Source organism: Dendrobates tinctorius, unplaced genomic scaffold (genome assembly GCF_039654945.1).
Source record: "Dendrobates tinctorius isolate UK_male_01 unplaced genomic scaffold, ASM3965494v1 ptg000056l, whole genome shotgun sequence".
Lineage (NCBI taxonomy): Eukaryota > Metazoa > Chordata > Amphibia > Anura > Dendrobatidae > Dendrobates > Dendrobates tinctorius.
The window spans coordinates 21,685,125-21,705,935 of NW_027361724.1; the positions used below are offsets into that span (position 1 = coordinate 21,685,125).

Consider the following 20,811-nt stretch of genomic DNA (forward strand, 5'->3'; position numbering starts at 1 on the left):
ATCCTTTGATGTTGTGCCTCTCTATATATCAATTGATCACAATCGAAGCCTCACAGCCATCAGGAATAAACATATGCATTCGACTTATTAGGGTGAGACCATTGGATCTGTCACTGACGTATCAGAATTTGTGCTTATTAATAACTACTTCTTTTTTGGTGAAAGTTATTTTAAACATTTATGTGAGGCTGCTATTGGCACCAATATGGCACCTGCTTATACAAATATAATGATGGCAGTCATGAAGGAGGATCTCACCTATGTATTTGAACACTTTGAAAATTTAGTGAGGTGGTGACGGTATATAGATGACATCTTTCTCCTTTGGACAGGTACAGAACAAGAATTATTTGATTTTCATGAGTTTTTGCAGTCACTAGCCTGGACATAAAGCTCAGTCATTTCGGATGCAAGCATTCAGTTCCTGGATTTATTACTCACTTTTGCTGAGTATAAACTGAATAGAATACTACATTATATGTGAAGCCCACTGATAAAAATCATCTACTCCATTTTGATAGCAATCACCACAGGAAAATCCTTCCTTCAAAACCTCACAGTCGCTCCTCAGAACTAAGACAATGCTGAATACCAGTGGCAACACTCTAAAATGTCCTCATAATTTTTGGCACGTGGCTATCTGCAACATACTAAGTAAACATGAGACTAAAACTAAATCTTTTCCTGTTACTCTCTCATTGATATTAAAGGGAGAATGAATGCAAACAGGACACCAAATAAAATGTATACCTATTATCAGGAGAGTGGAAAAATAGTTGAGGTTATACGTCTCCATTGCCTTCAAAAAGTATGGTCATTCCTCCTTTTTCTATTGCTCTCCTAATATCACAGATAGGGTGGTAAGTAGATACATTGGACTGACTTCCATTGAAAGTGATGCTTCCCCTATCTGAATTGTATACATTTTCTCCACACGTTGAGAAGTAACCGGTTTAACCACTAAACTACATTGAGAAACCTGGCCTAAGCTATTGTGGGGGCATGTTTTTCTTTCTCCAGTGTGTTGCTAACTGCTTATGATTGGTAAGTGTCAAACAGGAGTAAGGGCCCCGTCATAAGTTTTGTGACACAACAGCGATCTCACCAGTGAGATCGCTGTGTGTGACAGCGATCAGCGACCGGCCCCCCTGCCGGTATCGTTGATCGCTGTAGGAAAACCCAGGACATTTCTTTGGTCGCTGGTCTCCCGCTGGCCAGCACGCATCGCTGTGTGTGACAGGCGGGAGACCAGCGATCAGCTGGTAACTAACGTACACATCGGGTATCCAAGGGACGTGCTATAAAGGTATCACTCCTTGAATACTTGTAAATACTTATGTCCCCAAAAAAACTGAGACATTTATTTGCAATACTGTGAAACATGTCTGCAAATGGCGCTTCTGGTTTGGCTTCTTATCTTTAATCATATGGCACCGACCTTTAAAGGGAGTTCTAGTGTTGCAATTTCTATTGCTTGGCACTAGTGTTCCTGTCCTCTGTCCCTCTGAAGAGGCTAATTACATATTTAAATTCCCTGAGGAGCACTGTATGGCCTATAAGTCTCCTTACACCAATTTAGCACTCCAAACTAGAAGATACACTATCGAGAAAGCTTTCATGCTCCCTTTATTTTTATATCTATGAACCTACAATTAACTTACTGGACTGTGCAACACATAAGGAACTTACCATGTTGCCGTTTATAAAAGGTAGAATACATCAAGAATCCAGAGAAGTTGTCATTGTCATTTAAAATTACCTAAATTACAGTTATTGGTCGGGCAAATCTCCAGCTGTTTAGGTATGTAGAAAAATAAAAAGAAGTTAATCCAGTGATAGGGTGATTGTTATAAACTTGTACACAAAATTGAAAATCTATTGCATAAAAAATTCAAGTAGCTTAACATTAATCAGCAGAGTCTGGTACTTCACTGTAGAGATAGAGACGCGGGTATAGATTTATGTCATAAAATATGGATATAGCTACCCCTTAAAATGAGGCGCCTACTCTAATGTTTGCAACAGTGTCTTTCCATCATAGTAAAGGTATTTTAGCTGTACATTAACTCCAATGATACATTTCACAAGCCACATAAAAGAAAATAAAGATGATCAATAGAAAAATAAAAACATTCGGCGATATGTGATGAAATACATTTCCAGGGCGTTTCTAGTGATTTATAGCAGGCTGGCACGCTGCTCCGTGGATAGCAGAACATAGTCTTTAATAACTGTAGGGATTGGTAGTAAAGGAATGAAAAGGTGACACTGACTACCAAAATGTTTGCGGAGTGAAAATCTGCACATGTGCTGCAGTGATCGCACTCCTCCGGAAACACCGAAGAATGTTGTGTAGAAGGAATGATGAGCCTAGAAGAAAAAAAATATGGGATCATGATGAAGCATTGAGATTTTCAAAGGGTCATTGATATTCTAAGAGAGGGGTGTTTTACCCATTGCAAAAGAGCCAGTTGACCACAACGATTTGGTTCCATGTAAAAGCATGATACGGTGGCATAGAGAGTGTTTTGACTGCTTATAGAGCCATAGAGAGTCTGTGTAACATTATAAAGGCTCCTCACATAAGACTCTGGTGGGTACATGAAACCTAACCTGGGAACTTCAGTCAACAAAGGAAAACTTAGAGAATTGCACTAGTGGCATCCACTTAAATGGATTATCCAGTCCAGTTATTAAAAGTGGTTATCCAGTCCCCCACTGATCAATATTAGATCAATGGGGGGATGACTATTGGCACTTCCTCTGTTGATCAGCTGTTTGAAGAGTTTGTGGTGCTGCTATTTCTCCAATGTTTTTTATTAGGTTACAGGCTTGTTCCTATTTGCTTGCTGTACTTTTCACAGTGGTAATAGAAGGTTTTGCCGCTTTGTCCTATTCACGTCACCAGAATGATAGTCCTACAAAAAATATGGCACAGGCAAATATGAAGAGGCTCGTAAGCTGATTGAAACATTCAAGAAGCTACTGCAGACGTTTCAAACCGCTGATCAGAAGGGTGCCATAGTGAGACCCACCAATCTAATATTGATGACCTATCCTGAAGATAAGCCACCAATCTTAAAAGGCTTCATAATAAGCTGTTACAAATAGGATCAGCAGTTTTCCAAAATCTTTCTGACCTGAAACACATCGTGAGGGATGTCTTGTCTCCATTTGCTGCAGACTTGAAGGTTTAAGTATGAGTTGTAAAGCAATGCAATCAGTTCAGGAAGAGCAGAACAACAACGCAGAACCTGCAAAGATAACATATAAATCTCTAGCATATACATCTACATATGTTTGTTGTTCAATGGTAAACTGGTAAATCTGTAGATCAGCATTCTTAGGGCTCTTTCACAAGTCACAGATTTCACACATACCGGAGACACTTACACAAGCAGACTCAGTGTTTCCACAGACCGTGTGTCCGTTGGCAAAATACGCTGACATGTCTGTTATTTAACAACAGCAAAACATCCCGCACACACTGATGACACATGGATGACATCCGTGTGCATTCAGTGTGACACGTACCGGCACCAGGGAAGCGGCTGTACTGTTAGCGCTGTTTCCGGGTGCTGAAGAACGCTCTCATCATTCTCCCCTGATTGTGATGAGATCAGTGCGATCAGGGTAGAATGATGAGAGTTGTTTTCAACTGATAAGCAAGCGAGCAAGCGGCAGCTGATGAGCGTATTAACCACCCGCCGCCTGCTTTATAGATAGATAAATTAAAATAATGGCGTTGCTTCCTCTGTATTTTTGATAGCCATCAAGGCAAAACTGACAGCTGTGGGCTGCAACCCTCATCTGTTAGCTTCAGCAAGGCTGGATATCAAGAATAGAGGGGTCCCCACGCTGTTTTTTTTAATGATCTAAATCAGCATGGTGTCTCCCCCTTTTTTGACAACCAGCCTTGATAAAGCAGACAGCTGTGGGCTGGTATTCTCAGGCTTGTAAGGGGCCATTTATATTCCCCCCACCCTAAAAATAGCATCCCACAGATACGACCGTACAGGCTGAGAACCACTGATGAATGCACTGCTGCAAGAGCAGCATCAGTGAGCAGAGGTGACATAATCGAGGTTACTGCGGGTCACTGAGCCTGCGTTCCCAGCTGGGCCCCTGAACTGCAGTTATTGTTAGGAACTGCGGAACGCACTAAATAAAAATAAATAATAAAGTGCGTTCGCCGCTCAGGGTCCACCGTGCAGTAGGTGTGAACACTGCTGCTAAGTAGTGACAGATGAGCAATATGGCGGAAATGCGCACACGGGTTGAATGTCACCCAAGTGCGGTAAGCAATCTCTGTTTGCTCACAGAGATGCCAGCAGAGTTAAACACAAAAGGCTGAGCCTGTTAGTGTCACAGGTCTCAGGAAAATGCACACACGATATCTGGTCACAGGAGCAGGACCCAAGACAGAGGAGCTGCGTCCATCTAGACCTACCGTGCGTGTGGCGTCGCTGCTGCAGACGCCAAAGAGGGCTGCAGCGTGGCGTAGAACACTACCGCTAGTTGACAAAGCAAGGAAGCAGGCGCAATGTCGGACGCTAGCACTGTGGATGATGCTGTAGTGGCTTGAGGCTTGCCACGTGCTGGCGCTGACTCTAATCTAAGTCCCTGTACACATTCATAATATCAGAGGAAGGGGATCTTAATGAGTCATTCACAGGTTCATACATCCATCATCATTAACACAGTAGCAACTAGAGACTCTACTAGCGCATGGCCGAATGGTCATGGGCGCTTTTTATAGCCGGGACCTTCCGGAAGCTTCCAGATCTCCGAGATGGACCAATGAGATCTGGAGCAGGACCTGGGCACATGACTCCCGATCTCCAATGGGAGATCGTCTCGTGAGCATGCCCAGTAGGAGAACAGAGGGACTTAGTCTCTGGAGCGATCTGCTGCAAAGCAATCTCCTCAGCGGTAGACAGACAGCAGGAGACCGCAGAATGTTAGGCTCTGGATTTCTGCAGAGCAGATGCAGAAACCTAACGCCTAACAGTTATCTCATCACTGACTTTTTCTGAAGGTGCTGAGGTCACCGCAGCTGAACCCTGAGTGACCTGCTGTAACCTTGATGAGGTCACCGCTGCTCACTGATGCTGTGCTTGCAACAGCTCATTCATCAATGGTTCTCAGCTTGGATGGTTGAAAACTGTTTATATTATGTAGCAGGGGTTAATGTACCAATATCGAGATATGTATCATTTGCAGCAAATTGGTATAAATTTAGTAATAAAACTTAGCTTTTAATCAGTCATTTAAAAACAATTAAAGTGCCAAAGAAGTGCCAAAAAAGTGCATGTGCATATGTGCAAATAAAACAGCAACCTGTGCTATGCCACCTTTGCTTCCCTTTATGAAGGACAAAAGATGACCAACAGTATATCCAGCTGTATATTAGTGTACCTTTGTAATTGCATCCAAGTATCCAAAACACAACTATCTCAGCTTATTCACCAGATAATGTTAGTCAAAAACCATCCATGTTGGGCTTATATCCATTGCCAGCAGCCGAGCTCCACAATATTAACCTCATATTCAGCAATAAGCATGTCCTTCAGGGATAGGACGGACTTTTATGTTCCTGATATCATGTCTAAGAACATTTATAAAGGCATCTCTTAGTGAGTCAGTGTGATATACATAACACCCATTGAGCACAGTATATTGGAGTAATAGAATCCCTCATAAATACTGCATTCATGATACTCTCACGGTAAATCATAGAAGTATAACACTGTACTTATCTTAGGTATCGTAGTCCTGTTTATCGATGCCTTTGGTATGCTCACAAAAGGGGGGCTTCAAACCTCAGCATATTCTCATACTCATATATAGCTGAGTGTCCTTCATCCCTAAATATGTCTCCCAACGCGTTTCATCTTATATTGATTCATCAGGGGAGTAGTGACATTTGGTCATGAGATATGAATGAATGTCAGAGGTGTGGTATCTCACTTCCCAGGTAAGGTGGGGACACCTGACAGTACTCTAAAGGGCATGTCACACTAAGAGATATCGCTAGCAATATCGCTATAACTAGTGACGTTATAGCGATATTGCTATTGATATCGCTGTGTCTGATACTTACCTACGACCGGCTCCCCTGCTGGTTATCGCTGATCGCGCGAGAACGTCCAGGACTGTTTCTCGTCTGCAGCTTCCTGCGGCGCTTCCTGCTGTGACGACGAGCGACGCGTGGAGCCGGGCGGGAGGACGCAGGATCGCCTGGTGTGACAGGTAAGTAGCGACCCCCGTCCCCAGCGATGTCACTAGTGAGATCTGCCTGTGTGGCAGCTCACTAGCGACCACTTAGCGATGTACCAGCGATCCTGACCGCGTCATATCGCTGGTACATCGCTAAGTGTGACAGTACCCTTACACTTGCACCCAACACACACTCTAGAGCAGCAGTGCACCCTGGTTGGACCCTATGGGAGGAGGATCTCAACCCTGCCTGGGTAGTAAAGGTGTTGGGAGGTGGGTGGAGCTTGTAGGTTCAGAGAGGGAAAGTAGAGTTTTTAGTTAAGTCAGTCTTCCCGTAGGGGGAGAAGTGGAAAGACGTGAGTGGAGCAACTCCTGGTCAGAGGAGCTGCTGGGAAGGAAAAGACTGAAGGAAGCTCCCTGTAGAGGGAAGGGATCCTAGAGCTGCAGGCCTGGGACACTGACTGTGAGGTGTTGGGCAGGCAGAGGCGAGAAAAGCCAGCACAGTGAGATGGCCCGGAAAGGGACATAGTGAAGGGAGTTCTGGAAAGGTGTTCTCCATCTGCCTGGAATTTGACTGAGCCGTTCACCTGAAGGACTCACTACCAAGCGGGCATCTGCGCTCACCAGAACTGTGAGTAAAGCTTTGGAACTGCACCCAGCTGTGTCTTTGGAATTCTTTCTGCAACACCTACTCAGCACTGCTACATCTATCAACATCAAACACAACATATTTTCCATCACAACTGCCCTGGAACCAAAAGCTCTGCCTGTGGAGAGCTATTGCATCTCACCATCAGTCCCAGAGGATCTGCACTGCAGTGCTGGGCGCCTCTGACCAGAAACCACAGGTGGCGTCACAAACACTTTACAAAAACTTTATTTTTCCCCTGTAAATATTCCCCTTTTATTGGATGCCCAGGGCCATGGACCGGGTCACTGCCGCTGTGACACATCCCCTTTAAGAAGCAGCCCGGTACCGAGTATCTCCCACTGCCCTGGCAGGCGCGCTGATTTCCATGTGCCGGTACATGTGGAACTCATGTAGCACACGGTTGCCACACGTATGCCACAAGTATTACACACGCGCACACACTGACACTGATATCTCCGCTACTGTTTTATCCAGTACCGGAAATATCAGGATATGTGAAAGAGCCCTTAGGCAAAGTTCACACGAGCATATAAAAAATCATCCGAGCTTAATCCAGAAAAATCAGACAATTATTAAAAATTTGCAAGACTAAATACAGTTTTCTGTATTGAAGAATTGCAATTTATCCGTAAAAACCGGATGCTATACTATCGCTCTGCATGGAATCTGATTTTTTTGAGCACTTATAGACTTAAATGGGGGAGTCTCATCTGAAACATGAAGGAAATTAGTGCATGCTGCCATTTTTGTCACGAGCAGATTTGGTCTGTGAAAACCAAAATGGACTGTCTGTAAAGCTCCATTGAATAACATTGGTCCGAATCCTGTCCGTGTGTCGTCAGTTTTTTTATGGACAGCATTCAGATCAAAAATACAGTTGTGCACGCTTGGCCTTTGGGCGCCTGCAGACGAGCATATGAAGAATCATCTGAGTTTCATCTAGAATACTTGGATGATTTCTTTCTAATTTTCATCAGATTTTCATTGTGCCATCCATCTATTTTCAGTTTCCTAGGATCATAACAGAAATCTATCCTTAAAATTGGATTGTAACTCTGATGGTCCGTGTGGGATCCAATCCACAGACTTGAATGTTTGAGTTTCATCCAATTTTTTTCTCACGCCCACTCGAACCGAGAAAGAAATAATTTACTGTATCTTACCGCACTGTTAAATAACATTTATCACAGTCCTGTCTGATGAAAAATCGCCAAACACACATCTGATTTTTCTGCTTGTCTGCATGAGACCTTAAAATGATATCTGCAACAGGATGGTTCCTAAAGCCGCATAGATGGGTTTAATTTTTTTTGTACCTTTCCAAAAGCCTCAGGACACACACTGCGGGCTCCATGGTTTAGTAGGGTACGTACAGCGAGGTGAGGTCTCTTGTCTTCATACAGCTCAGCATTTTGTAATACACAGCTCAGTGGCAGGGCCCCATTATAATCAGCAGCATTGACATCTGCATTATATTTACAGAGCAACTCCATCACACGGTGTTCAGCTTTTCTGCAGGCATAGTGCAGGGGTCTTCTTTCTTGTTGGTCTTGGGCTTCCAGGTCTGCTCCTTTCTCTACGAGAAGGCTGCAAATTTGCAGACAGTTATCCTCACCATCACATTTTCCTCCACAAGCTGAAATCAATGGAGTCTCACCATCAGCATTCCTAGCATTAATGTCTGCTCCATAGCGTAGATATAATCCTACATGACCCAATAGTCCGAGGCGTGCTGCAATGTGGAGCGGAGTGTCCTGCTTTACCTCTGTGGGTTCATTCACAAGGGCACCATGTTGAAGGAGGACCTCTGCACATCTAGGGAAAAATATAGATAAAACCAAATTGGTAACTTACTGATTGGTGAGGGTCCAAGGGCAGAAACCTGCACTGATAGACAGAACATTTCATTTTTATGCCTGACGGGGCACTTTTAGAGGCAGGTCAGATGTCCAACCGCCACTCCATTCATTCTCTATGAGGCTGGTGGAAAAACAGCGCTTGGCAGCCCCATAGAGAATGAATGGAGCAGGGTCGATCATATGCACTTCTACTCCATTCTAATGTTGATGAAAGTGCTGATCGGTGCATGTCCCAGAGATCGGACTCCCACCAATCAATAAGTTTTCACCTATCCTATGGACAACTGTTGTAATTCTTCCTTATTAGTCAGATCATGAACTGGAGCACACGGTCAGATACAGCCATTACACAGTACACAGCCGGGGCACATTGTAAGATTATCTGAGCACTGGAACATTATTTTCTAGCACATACAAATGTGGGACTTATTTTTATTTCAAGATCAATTGTTAATGGGGGTTACCCTTTAAGAACAGCACATCTCTTAGTGATTTTAGAAAATCTCACTTCATTGAGACTGGCGTGCAAAAATCAGGGACATAGATTTGCTAAAGAGTTGTATACATGAATAGTAGGATAGTTTAGTGAACATTAATTGCAAAGATTAACTATTTTTCTTATTGCGGGTGTGAGAATTTTGACAATTAATAATGTACCATTTCAAAAGTGAGGCAGCTTTCACACATTCAGGTTTTTTTGCGTTTTCCCGGCGGTTTTTACCACGTGATTTTGCCGCGAAAACGCGAAAAAACAGCATCCCATGCAATCCTATGGGATTCTGAAATGCTGTGCTAATGCTGCGGATTTTCCGGCAGCGGAATCGCATCACGGAAAAATCCGCAGCATGCTCATTATTTTGCGGAATCGCTGCAATTCCGCCCACATAGGAATGCATTGTTCTGCTTACTTTCCGCATGTGGCTGTACCCACCATGCAAAAAGTAAGCAGAACATTTGCGGATGGTACCCACGTTCTGGAGGAGAGGAGACTGTCCTCCGGGCTCTGGGTACCATATCCCTGTAAAAAATAGAATTAAAATAAAAAAATCGGGTTATATTCACCTTCCGACGTCCCGCGTAAGGATATTTTCATTCAGTTCGCTGCAATTACCTGGGATTGTTGTAGCCTAGATGACTATGTCAGAGACATTGCATTGCCTAATGAAGTTATGAAGACAAAAGCGAAGTTTGAAATTTAGAGGAACATACTGTAACTTGCACTTTTCCTACCTTAAAGAGCTTTTCACATCACAGAAGTGTAGAGGGGTGAGACCATCATCACTGCGGTGGTTAGTATGGGCTCCATGTTCTAGCAGTAGTTGGACACATGCTTCATGACCTCCAGTGCAGGCTTCGTGCAGTGGAGAGCGCCCTCCAGGTGCCGCATTGGGATCTGCACGGCGATGTAGTAGATATCGGACACAGTCTGTATAACCATGGGAAGCAGTTATGCATAAGGGTGATGTTATCTCTTGTGTATAATCCAGCGTCCACAATCCTGAGATCATTAAAAAATGATGAAATGGTGATTGGAAAAATGATGTTACAAAATATAGGAAAACTGGAGAATACTAATATTAAAGGGGTTCTTCCAAATGCTGTCTAATTCCTAAAATAACAAATATATCAGGTCAATAATTGTATGCACTAAAAGGTTGAGACAAGAGCGCAATAGGGTCTTATCCGGGTAAATTGTATAAATAAAAAGATATTTATACTCACCTTTTCAAAGAAAAAGTAAAGCCTGTATAGTATGTCAGCCTGCTGCACGTCCAACGGTCCACAGCGGTGACCGCAAAAAAGTTTCTTTAGGAATAAATTCTTGGACTTTTAGGTGCGCTGCCAGACAAATTCCATAACCACACAAGGTTAAAAAGTTAACCCTTTAATCCCTACGCGTTTCGAAGCATAACACTTCTTCTTCAGGGGTTGACCCTGAAGAAGAAGTGTTATGCTTCGAAACGCGTAGGGATTAAAGGATTAAAGGGTTAACTTTTTAACCTTGTGTGGTTATGGAATTTGTCTGGCAGCGCACCTAAAAGTCCAAGAATTTATTCCTAAAGAAATATATCAGGTCCTCATTCTTTCTGGTGTCAAATGCCAGTTCCCCGTTTGGGTCTCAGTGTTTTGGCTACAATAGTGATGATGTTGCATTGACAGTGTACATAACTGTTTTAGCCAATCACTTAACTCAGCGGCTCGTACCATCTGCCTTGGCAAAGTTTTAAAAAGGGTAACAAAATAAACATAATCCCAGCTAATAAATTCCTTCTAATAAAATTGAGGGGAGTCTGTCCACCCTGAACTGTGATTTAAACTATGGTCCTATAGGGACTTAGTCCCTATAAGGGTGCAGACATACTGCCGTATTTCTCATCCGAGGATCGCAACACAGTGCACGGAGTGGCCCAGCCCCTAACTTGACCTGAGCACGACAGAATGGTGTATTTTTATGCAGCTGTCACGCTCAGGTCAGGAGAGGTGCCGGGCCTGTCCAAGATTGCGATGCGATCCTCACATGAGAAATATGGCCATCGGTCTGCACCCTAAAACTCACACTTGCAATATAGATTTTACTAGGATATCAAACAGAGAAAGAAAAACAACTCGTCAATATCAATTGAACATGAGTGGGGTTCTCTTTGTTGCGTTTTCCATCTGTGATCAAAAGCCAAAAAAAGTGGAAGGGGTGTGGTGCAGTGGTGCTCAGCTTTACAGACCCAGGACGGGAGCAAAAAACAACAGCAAAGCGGCACTCACCCAATAAAATACCTTCTTTATTAAAGTCCTTTAAAAAATATAGGCAGGGAGAGGAAGCGTTCAGGTACACAAAATAACCGTCACCTGACCAGCCACATCTGCTGTTCCTCTGCCTACCAATATGTTTTAAAACAGGGTTCCCCAACTCCAATCCTCAAGGCCCACCAACAGGTCATGTTTTCAGGATTTCCTTAGCATTGCCAAGGTGAGAATTGCATCACCTGTACAATACAAGGGAAATCCTGAAAACATGACCTGTTGGTGGGCCTTGAGGACTGGAGTTGGGGAACCCTGTTTTAAAAGACTTTAATAAAAAAGGTATTTTATTGGGTGAGTGCCGCTTCTCTCTTTCCGCTTAGCTCAACATAGATTTTACTTTAGCTGGACAAAAAAAAATGTTTTCATTTCATAAGCAAATTAGGGCTCCTTTGTGCACCCTGTTTCCATTTAAGACCAACATGCCTATTAGTGAATTTGGAGCATCTTTCTTCAATGCTCTGTTCATTAAGACTGGCGTGAAAAAATCGGGGCAACAGAGTTGCCATGGAACTGTAAATACAAATAATAGGATAGTTTAATCAATGTTATTTGCAAAGATTAACCATTTTTCTTAGTGTGGGTATGAGAATATTGACAATTAGTAATGTCCCATTTCAAAAGTTACTGATGGAAAAACGAAGCTCAGTGCATCATTGTGCCTCCTCAATCAACATGCCACAGACACAATTTCAGTGCAGATGTGCACTCATCTATGCTGTCTGCCGCACCTGCAGCATACAAGATCACACAGTAGAGAGTGGCCGGTGTGGTCCCGTGTGCAGTGAGCGAGCAGACAGGAGAGAGGAGTGAGAGGACGCCTGCACTGACACTGTGTGTGTGTTGGGCTCCTGAAGTTTCACTGTGGATGTTCAGGGCAGGCTCTTACCAACTTGACTGCAGGTAATTGGTCTCTCCCTATGTACATGTGTGGGAGAGACCTGTCAATCGATAGCAGCAGCGCTGGGAAGAGCCGACCCGGGGTGGATCCTGACTAGTCTAATCTCCGTCTAGGGTCTCCAGCTGAATCTTTAAAGTTTATTTTCTTAGACATGCTGGAGTGTTTCATAGAATAATATACCTGGCTCCAATCGTGCAGCCAAGTTCTGATTCATGCTGCCTGTAGTTTGTGCAGCATGAACTGTTCAATCTTGCTTTTTTAGGCTAATTTCACATTAGTGTTTTTTTGCGCAGCACATCGTGCGCAATACAAACGCATGCTAAAAACGCATCATGCGTTTTTGCATGCGTTTGCGTTTTTTATGCGCATTCGTTCTCTAGGGGTTAAAACTAGTGTCTACACATATTTACGCCAAAAACGCATGCGCATGAAAACGCAGACAAACGCATGTCCATGTGCACGCCTGCGATCCCATAGACTGTAATGCGTTATTTTGTCGCATTCCGTGTGCAAGCGTGCACATATGTTTTTTTATGCCTTCTCGCGGACCCTAGGCGCACACGACGAAAAAAATCATGCTCACGAAAACGCATACGAACGCGTGCAAGCGCAAGACCACGATGCGCTACGCAAAAAAACGCTAATGTGAAACCAGCCTTACATGCACTTTGCTATTTCCCCCATCTAAGAAAATAGCTACGACCCATTAAATAACATTCATATACTATTGACACACAAACATTAAGCCATCATACCTGCCAGGCCAAACCTTGCAGGGGTCTGTGCCTGATACCCCATTTCCTCCCCTCTGATGTTTAGCACACAGTCTGCATGCCTGAATCCCAGAAGTTGGACAAGGCCAAGGTTTCCCGTCTCTAGTGCTGCAAGGAAAATGTTCTCTGGAGCCGGATGCTGCTTATGGCCCATTTCTGATACAACCTGCAGCTTGTGCAGTCCTCTGCTCCTCACGTTGTCCATCCAAATAGCTCACCACTGTGTTGTCACCGCGCTCAGTATTTATAGGGCTCTGTTTGTGTATGCGAGGCATGGGATAGATAAATCTAACAAAGTGCCCAGGTCACATGCAGACTACACAAAGCTACTTGTGATTATTTTATCGGCATTGTGCCCAGACTCACATTCTTTGTCAGCTACATTATAAATATACATATACATACAATACACACAACCACCGGGCAGTGGTGACAGACACATACAACATGATGTAGCTCAGGAAATATGCCCCATCTATCTCAGCTATTGAGTCAGGTGCTGCTTGGCATCAATGCAAAATATACCTTGGTCTTTCCACTGAAAACTTATTATTTTAAAACTATGAATGCACTGTACCAGCACATGCTAGTAAAGAACATCATCTATCATTTTGCAAATTCTACAAAATGTCTTTAAAAGAATAAAAAATTTGCCAAGAACCAAGATCAATCTGAAGCAAAGTAGATACAGGCTACAAGGATAAGTGGCCAATAAATGGAAGTATCTGCCCAGACACAGATACAGGATCAGGCACAGAAAAATCGATGGCTGAAAAATCTCTGGTTAGGTATATTGTAGTGTTTGAATAAACATTTCAGCGTGGGTTCACATGGAAAGATCTGCCTCTGCTTAGAGGGACCTGGTGGACATCTTATTTCCTAATTTTCATGCTAACATATTTAAGAAAGACACAAAGTAGAAAAGTTCTGACAGAGTTTTCTTCATATTTAGTGCTGAATTCCACTATCTCCAGTCAGTCCTATAGACACTGAATAAATTAGCAGTGACCACCTTTCAATTTTAAGTCCTCTGCAGGAAAGTTCAGGACTCTGGTTCAAGTGACTGGAGAGGGTCTGCAGTCATGGCCAAAAGTGTTGGCACACTTGAAATTGTTACAGAAAATGAAGTATTTCTGCCAGAAAATTATTGCATTTACATGTTTTGTTATACACACATTTTATTTTCTTTGTGTGTATTAACACAATACAGAAAAACAGATAATAAAATGGCAAATTGGACATAATTTCACACAAAACCCCAAAATGGTTCTAGACAAAATTGTTGGAACCCTCAACTTAATATTTGATTGCACACCATTTTGAATGAATAACTGCAATCAATTGCTTCCACTAACCATCAACAAGCTTCTCACATCTCTCAACTGGAATTTTGAACCACTCTTCTTTTGAAAAATTCTCCAGATCGCTCATCTTTGAAGGGTGCCTTCTCCTAACAGCAATTTTAAGATCTCTTCACAGGTGTTGAACGGGATTTAGATCCTGACTCATTGTTAGCCACTTCAGATCTCTGCAGCACTTTGTTTCCATCCATTTCTGGGTGCGTCTAGAAGTATGTTTGGGGTCATTGTCCTGCTGGAAGGACCATTCTGGACAAACCCAGCTTTCTGACACTGGGCACTACATTGCGACCCAAAATCCTTTGTTATTCTTAAGATTTTATTATCCACTGCACACAGTCAAAGCACCGAGTGCCAAAGGCAACAAAACAAACTCCAAAAGATCTTTGCACCTGGTTTAGTGAATCCTGCATTGAGCAGGGGGTTAGATATGATGATGCTGGAGGTCCCTTCCAACTCTTAAAATTCAGTGATTCTATTATTCTATGATATAAAGATGTCAGTCTCATATATAATTTGTACAGAGTTTGTGTAGCTTACTGTATATGTATTTAGTTAATAACTAAATAAATATCAGAAAAAAAATGACTTGAGATCCCCCTGAAATTATATTAGCCAGCAGAAGGAAAGCGGACAGCTGGACGCTGATGTTTATAGCCTGGGAAGGGGGTAATACACATGGAGCTTCCCAGGCTATTAATGTCAGCTCACAGCTGTCTACTTAGCCTTTACTGGTTATTAAAATGGGGGATCCCCTCAAAAAATGATGTAGGGCCCCCTATAATTAATAAAAGCAAAGGATTGGCAGACAGCCTCAGGATTATATTAATTGGATAAGAAGGAGCCATGGATATTGGCCCTCTCCCTGGCTAAAAACATCAACTCTCAGACACCACAGAAAAGGCGCATCCATAAGATGTTCCAATTCTGGCAATTAGCCTTGTTCTTCCCACTTGCCCTGGTACATTGACAAGTGGGGTAAGTATTTGTGTTGATGTCAGATTTGTATTGGCAGCTGACATCAAGCTCAGGGGTTAGTAATGGAGAGGCATCTATTAGACGCCCCATTACTAGCCCCATAGTCATATTGTAAATAGCAAACACCCTGGATAAAGTCCTTTTTTAAATAAAGACAATGACAATATTTTTAATATAAAAAAGAAAAATTATACTCACCTTGATGCCTAATCCTCTGAAGCCCATGTCACCTGTAAAAGAATAAAAATTTTAAAATAATAAGCAATATCCCTCACCTGTCCCTGACGTGAAGATAATCTTCCAATGCCCATGTCCCCTGTAAAAAAAGTTAAAAAAAATAAACAACCATATTCCTCACCTCTCCGACGAGAAGATAATAATACATTTATCCCTTGACGAGTCTAGGTCTGACACATTTACTTGGCACACTAAACGCTGGCAGGATGCGATCATTCAGCGTGACAGCCAGCTGAGACACTGAGCTGTGCAGCCAGGCCATTTTTAATTAGTAACTGTCACCTGACCTGGAGTCATCTTCTGTCTCTTTCCAGGGAACACTTTTGACTTTCACTTTTGCCTTTGACCACCAGATGGTGGAGTTCGCTTGCAGATACTCAACTAAGCATCAACTGTACTTATCTTCTCTAATGTCCACCTCCATACACTGTCACCAGGGTTTTGATAACCCATCTTAGGGCACAATGATATAGGGGCAGAGACCATGATTCCAGCAATGTGTCACTTACTGGGTTGCTTCCTGCAGTTTTGAGAAAATTATAGTTTCATCTGCTGCAGATCTACCAGGTAAATGAATGTTGATCTCTGCATAATCCCACCCACACTACTTATTGGCAGCTTTCTGTATACAATGTGCATAGGCATAAAGCTGCTAATCAGTGGTCGGATGGGGATACCCAGAGCTTATGAATATGGAGGACTACTTGGCAGCAGCTTTACTAGTCCTCTAGTAATAATTTGCTTATAAAACAGTGATTTTATCAAAACTACACCAATCAACCAAGAAAGTGGCACATCTCTGGAATCAGGGTCTCTGTTTCTACATTATGTTGCTGTCAGATTAGGTGTCAAAAATGTTACAAATTCCATTTAAAAAAAAATTGCCATTTTTGCAAAACAATTATGCACGCAAAATTTTACAGCTTTTTTTCACACCTAGAGGATAAATGTGGCACCCTAGGAGTCCGGTTGCCACTGTGGCATTGCCTCCCTCACAGGGGGTGATGTCATGCCTGGAAGCAAGGAGGGTTTCCCTAGCCAGATAGCACCAGCATACAACACCTTTCCTGACTCTAGACCAGAAGGGGGAGCTCAAAACCTGGTTTCAGGAAAGCTTCCTTATTATTTCTGGCCTGGAGGCGGGGTTAGTCAGTCTGTGAGAGTCTGTACAAGGGACAGGAGCTGTGAGGAGCTCGTCCCAAGAGCAGAGTGAAGAGAGAGGAAAGTGGAAGTTTAGGAAAGGCCAGGGATTGGAGCTGTGACCAAGCTCACCCCAGGGAAGAGCGTTTGACACCGGTCGCCGTAGTCCTTGGCTGCACGGGTACAACAGTCCCAGTAGCCAAATCCGGAGGGCAGGAGACAGCAGACCTCCTGGCCCCATCACACACCTGAAGGCACAGCAGCATAGCAGAGCTGGAGCCACCACGAAGGAGTAACACCAGTAAAAGGCTCAAGCTGCCTGTCATACAGGCAAGGACTAAAGAACAGTAAGGAACAGAGGACTGAGCATAGCTTTAGGCAGCAAGGACCTCACAGGACAGGGCAGAAAGGAGGCCTCCAACCCATCTGACTAAGTGGATCCTAAGTTGCTTCCAGGCTGTACTCAGTGCCCTGGTCTGCACCTCAAACTGTGAGTGAAAGTGTGAAGACTGCACCCGGCTGTGTCCTCCTGTTTATTTGCTGCATCACCTCAGCCCTGCATTACATCCATCATCACAATCTTTTAAAATATAATTGCTCTGGGACTTAGCTCTACCTGTGGAGAACTGTACCAACTCTGCTCCATCACCATCAGCCCCAGCGGTCTCTTCAAGCAGCGTCGACCAACACTTTATTGCCGAGTACCACAGGTGTCATCACGAATTAACCCCTTATAAACTTTATTTCCCCTTTTTTAATCATTTCCATTGGACGCCCAGGGCCAGTGACCGGGTCACTGCTGCCGTGACTCATCCCCTTAAGAACCGGCCCAGTAACGAGTATCCCCAGGTCCTGGTGGGCGCTCCATTAAGACCTGAATAAACTTATATCTCTGTATTGCACTATCTACTTTCATACAACTCCTGGGCATCTCACCGGTAAATCTGCTGCTCTGGCGATTACATCACAAGTGGCCATTTTCAGCTCAAATTTATCACATGTCACCATTTTCAGCTCAGTATATCAACCAATAAGTAACACATACCATTGTTACTGCAGTTCCATCTCATCTCTTCTCCCTTAATAACCAGGCTATGATTCACAATCTCCAGACACTCTCTGAATAGCATGATGATTCCGTCCAAATCACCCTCACAAAAGCAGCGTAGAATATGCCCATCGTCCCAGTAGTGGCTCCTAAACATTCTTCTCTGGTCTGCGCACAGGCAACGACTCCTGATATCTGAGCTGAGCCCAGGACTGGATATGGCATCCTAGGGTAACCTCATCAGCTGGAGATCTTTTGTATTTTAATCCATATAGGTTGTAATTTCTTTTTTTAACATCTAAGGCTAAGCATGATAAAGTAAGTGAGATGTAATGTATTAGGCCAAGGATTAAGAAAATACAATGTCCTGAAATAATGGCAAACAGAAAGACGGTTGTAACAAAAATAGAAAGGACTCCAGGAAAAAATTAAGTAGGCTCCCCTGACATCGGGGCTGTATTCTGAGGTCTACAAGTTATGTTCCATTGTCCTCATACTTGAAATTCTGTGTGCTTTTTGAACTATTATTAAAGGGAACCTGTCAGCAGGGTTGTGCATAGTAACATATGCACAGTGTCTGGTCGTCGCCGTTATACTGAATAAAATGATGCCTTGGTTGATGAAATCCATCTTGTGTTTTTTTAATCTTTATGTTTAGTTTTTAGTTAATGATATGGTCGTGTACTAAGGCGTGATTCATGTATGTCGTGCTCTGATTAGATATTCATAAAGCAGACTGCTGACAGGTCACTGATCCCTCACTGACCTGCCCCCTAGTTTGCATAATGAATACACTAATGTGTGTACTTGGAAAAAATATGTCACTTCATCAAAATGGCGCCATCATCTGCATCTTGTCAGTTAGTGCCTGTTATCTTACGCTGTTGAAAAGAAACAAAAATCATCATCAAAATGACGACATCATCTGCATCTGTGCATTAGCATCTATCGTGTTCCGATAGATGCTACTGCGCAAGCGCCTCCACCGGCTCCTAGTTGCTGCAGACAAAATGAAATTACACTACATCATAATGGTGCCATGGTCTGCGCCTGAGCAATAGAATCTATCTTGTACCGATAGATGCTACTGCACAAGTGCCTCCACCTCCCCCTTGAATGCTGCAGCCAAAAAAATTTACACTACAACAAAATGGTGCCAGAGGAGGCGCATGCGCAGTAGCATTTATCGGTACGCGATAGATGCTAATGCGCAGGTGCAGCCGATGGCACCATTTTGATGGTGATTTTTGTTTCTTTTCAAGAGCGCAAGATAATAGGCACTAACTGTCAAGTGTTAGTGCGCAGGTGCCGCAGGCGCCGCCATTTTGATGACGGGACATTTTTTTTCAAATACACACATTAGTATATTCATTATGCAAACTAGGGGGCAGGTCAGTGAGGGAGCAGTGACCTGTCAGCAGTCTGCATTATGAATATATAATCAGAGCACCACATACACCAACCCCTCCTTAGTGTAAGCAGGTTACGGGATGCAGTAATGCAGGGATGGCAGAGCAAGGGTTAACAGTAAAGCAATTTAATTTTAACAATAAGGGAGCTCCTCGCAGGGAGACAACAAGGAAATCAACAAAAAGGGATTGCAATGTAACACAGCAGTCCGTTTATTAAACTTATCATGTCTTTGTGTTCCTCAGCAGCAGACAGTCCGCTGGGGGTAGTAGTACCAGCAACGGCTGGTATGAAGTCTTCAGGTGTCGCCCGCCAACACACGAATAAGCTTATTATACAGAAATGCGCTGACACTTGTGACACTTTCCTTGTACTTGTGACACATACTTGTGGCTGTGGCTGCCCAGTCTTTGTTCCCCACACACTTGCAGTCCATATTACAACCCTTCACATGGTCACCTTTGCATGTCACTTTTGTATTGTCTGGTGACGTCAAGCTCACGGATTAGTAATGGAGAGGCATCTATAAGTCGCCTCTCCATTACTAATCCTATGTTGTATTGTAACTAAAAACACAGCCAGAATAAAGTCTTTCATTTGAAATAAAAACAAAACATACTTTTCTCTTTTTATTTAAAAATAACAAACACAGTTATACTCACCTAACACCCATTCCATTGAAGCCCTCATCTCTTGTAATGAAACAAAAATAAAAAAAATATCCTTCACCTGTCCATCGTTCTGTCCCACGCCGTAATTCATGTCTGGGTTTAAATAGTTTTCAAACTGGACGGTGCCAAGATTACACCGTCCAGGCTGAGAACCACTGATGAGCTGCTGCGTGTGCAGCATCAGTCAACAGTGGTGACATCATCTAGGTTACTGCTGGTGACTGAGGCTGCATTCCCATCCGAATGGAACTACGAAGACCTCAGCATCGTGAGAACAAGTCAGTGAGTTCACCGCAGTTCTTCCTTCCGGGTCTTAACCTTCGTCAAGCCAGGTGGTCTTTGTTCTTCACTTCAACTTCACTCTCCATTTTCGGCCGGCTGATAAAAACGTCAAGTTGGATGCTCTCTCCATCTCCTTCCAGGCCTCCGACCAGGAGGAGCTTAAAGACATAATCAAGCCCTCCAAAATAATCATGGTCACTCCCCTGGACTTGTCTTCCCTCTGGTAAGACTTATGCAGCTAAACCTGATAGGAAGCAGGTTCTTCTCTGGGGCTATACCGGACAGAAGAAAACAGCTCCTTATCTCTCGACACTATTGGTGGCCGACCCTGCGCAAAGATATTGAGAATTTTGTCTCTGCCTGTCCTTCGTGTGCCCAATATAAGACTTCCAAACAACTCCTGACCTATCAGTTGCTTCCCTTGCCCATGCCTTCTGAACCCTGGCAGCATATTTCCATGGATTTTATCACGGATCTGTGAGTATCG

The 20,811-nt window shown here is 43.3% G+C and overlaps 1 protein-coding gene across 1 annotated transcript; it reads right to left on the bottom strand.

Moving 5' to 3' along the window:
- Positions 1-2,178: 2,178 nt before the first annotated feature.
- Positions 2,179-13,405, bottom strand: ASB18 (ankyrin repeat and SOCS box containing 18). Its single transcript, XM_073577630.1, has 5 exons — positions 13,183-13,405; positions 9,961-10,228; positions 8,188-8,686; positions 3,141-3,254; positions 2,179-2,370 (listed from the first exon to the last, which is right to left on the bottom strand). The coding sequence occupies exons 1-5, from the start codon at positions 13,403-13,405 to the stop codon at positions 2,179-2,181; spliced, it is 1,296 nt and encodes a 431-aa protein (XP_073433731.1).
- Between the last annotated feature and the right edge of the window lie 7,406 nt (positions 13,406-20,811).

What these genes read in the sequence shown, in the direction of transcription:
- ASB18 (XM_073577630.1), bottom strand. Translation starts at nt 13,405, where the DNA reads ATGGACAACGTGAGGAGCAGAGGACTGCACAAGCTGCAGGTTGTATCA. An exon ending in TGCAAGGTTTGGCCTGGCAG is followed by an intron (nt 10,229 to 13,182) that starts GTATGATGGCTT and finishes TAATGATCTCAG; the next exon opens with GATTGTGGACGCTGGATTAT. An exon ending in GATGTGAAAAGCTCTTTAAG is followed by an intron (nt 8,687 to 9,960) that starts GTAGGAAAAGTG and finishes ATTTTTCCCTAG; the next exon opens with ATGTGCAGAGGTCCTCCTTC.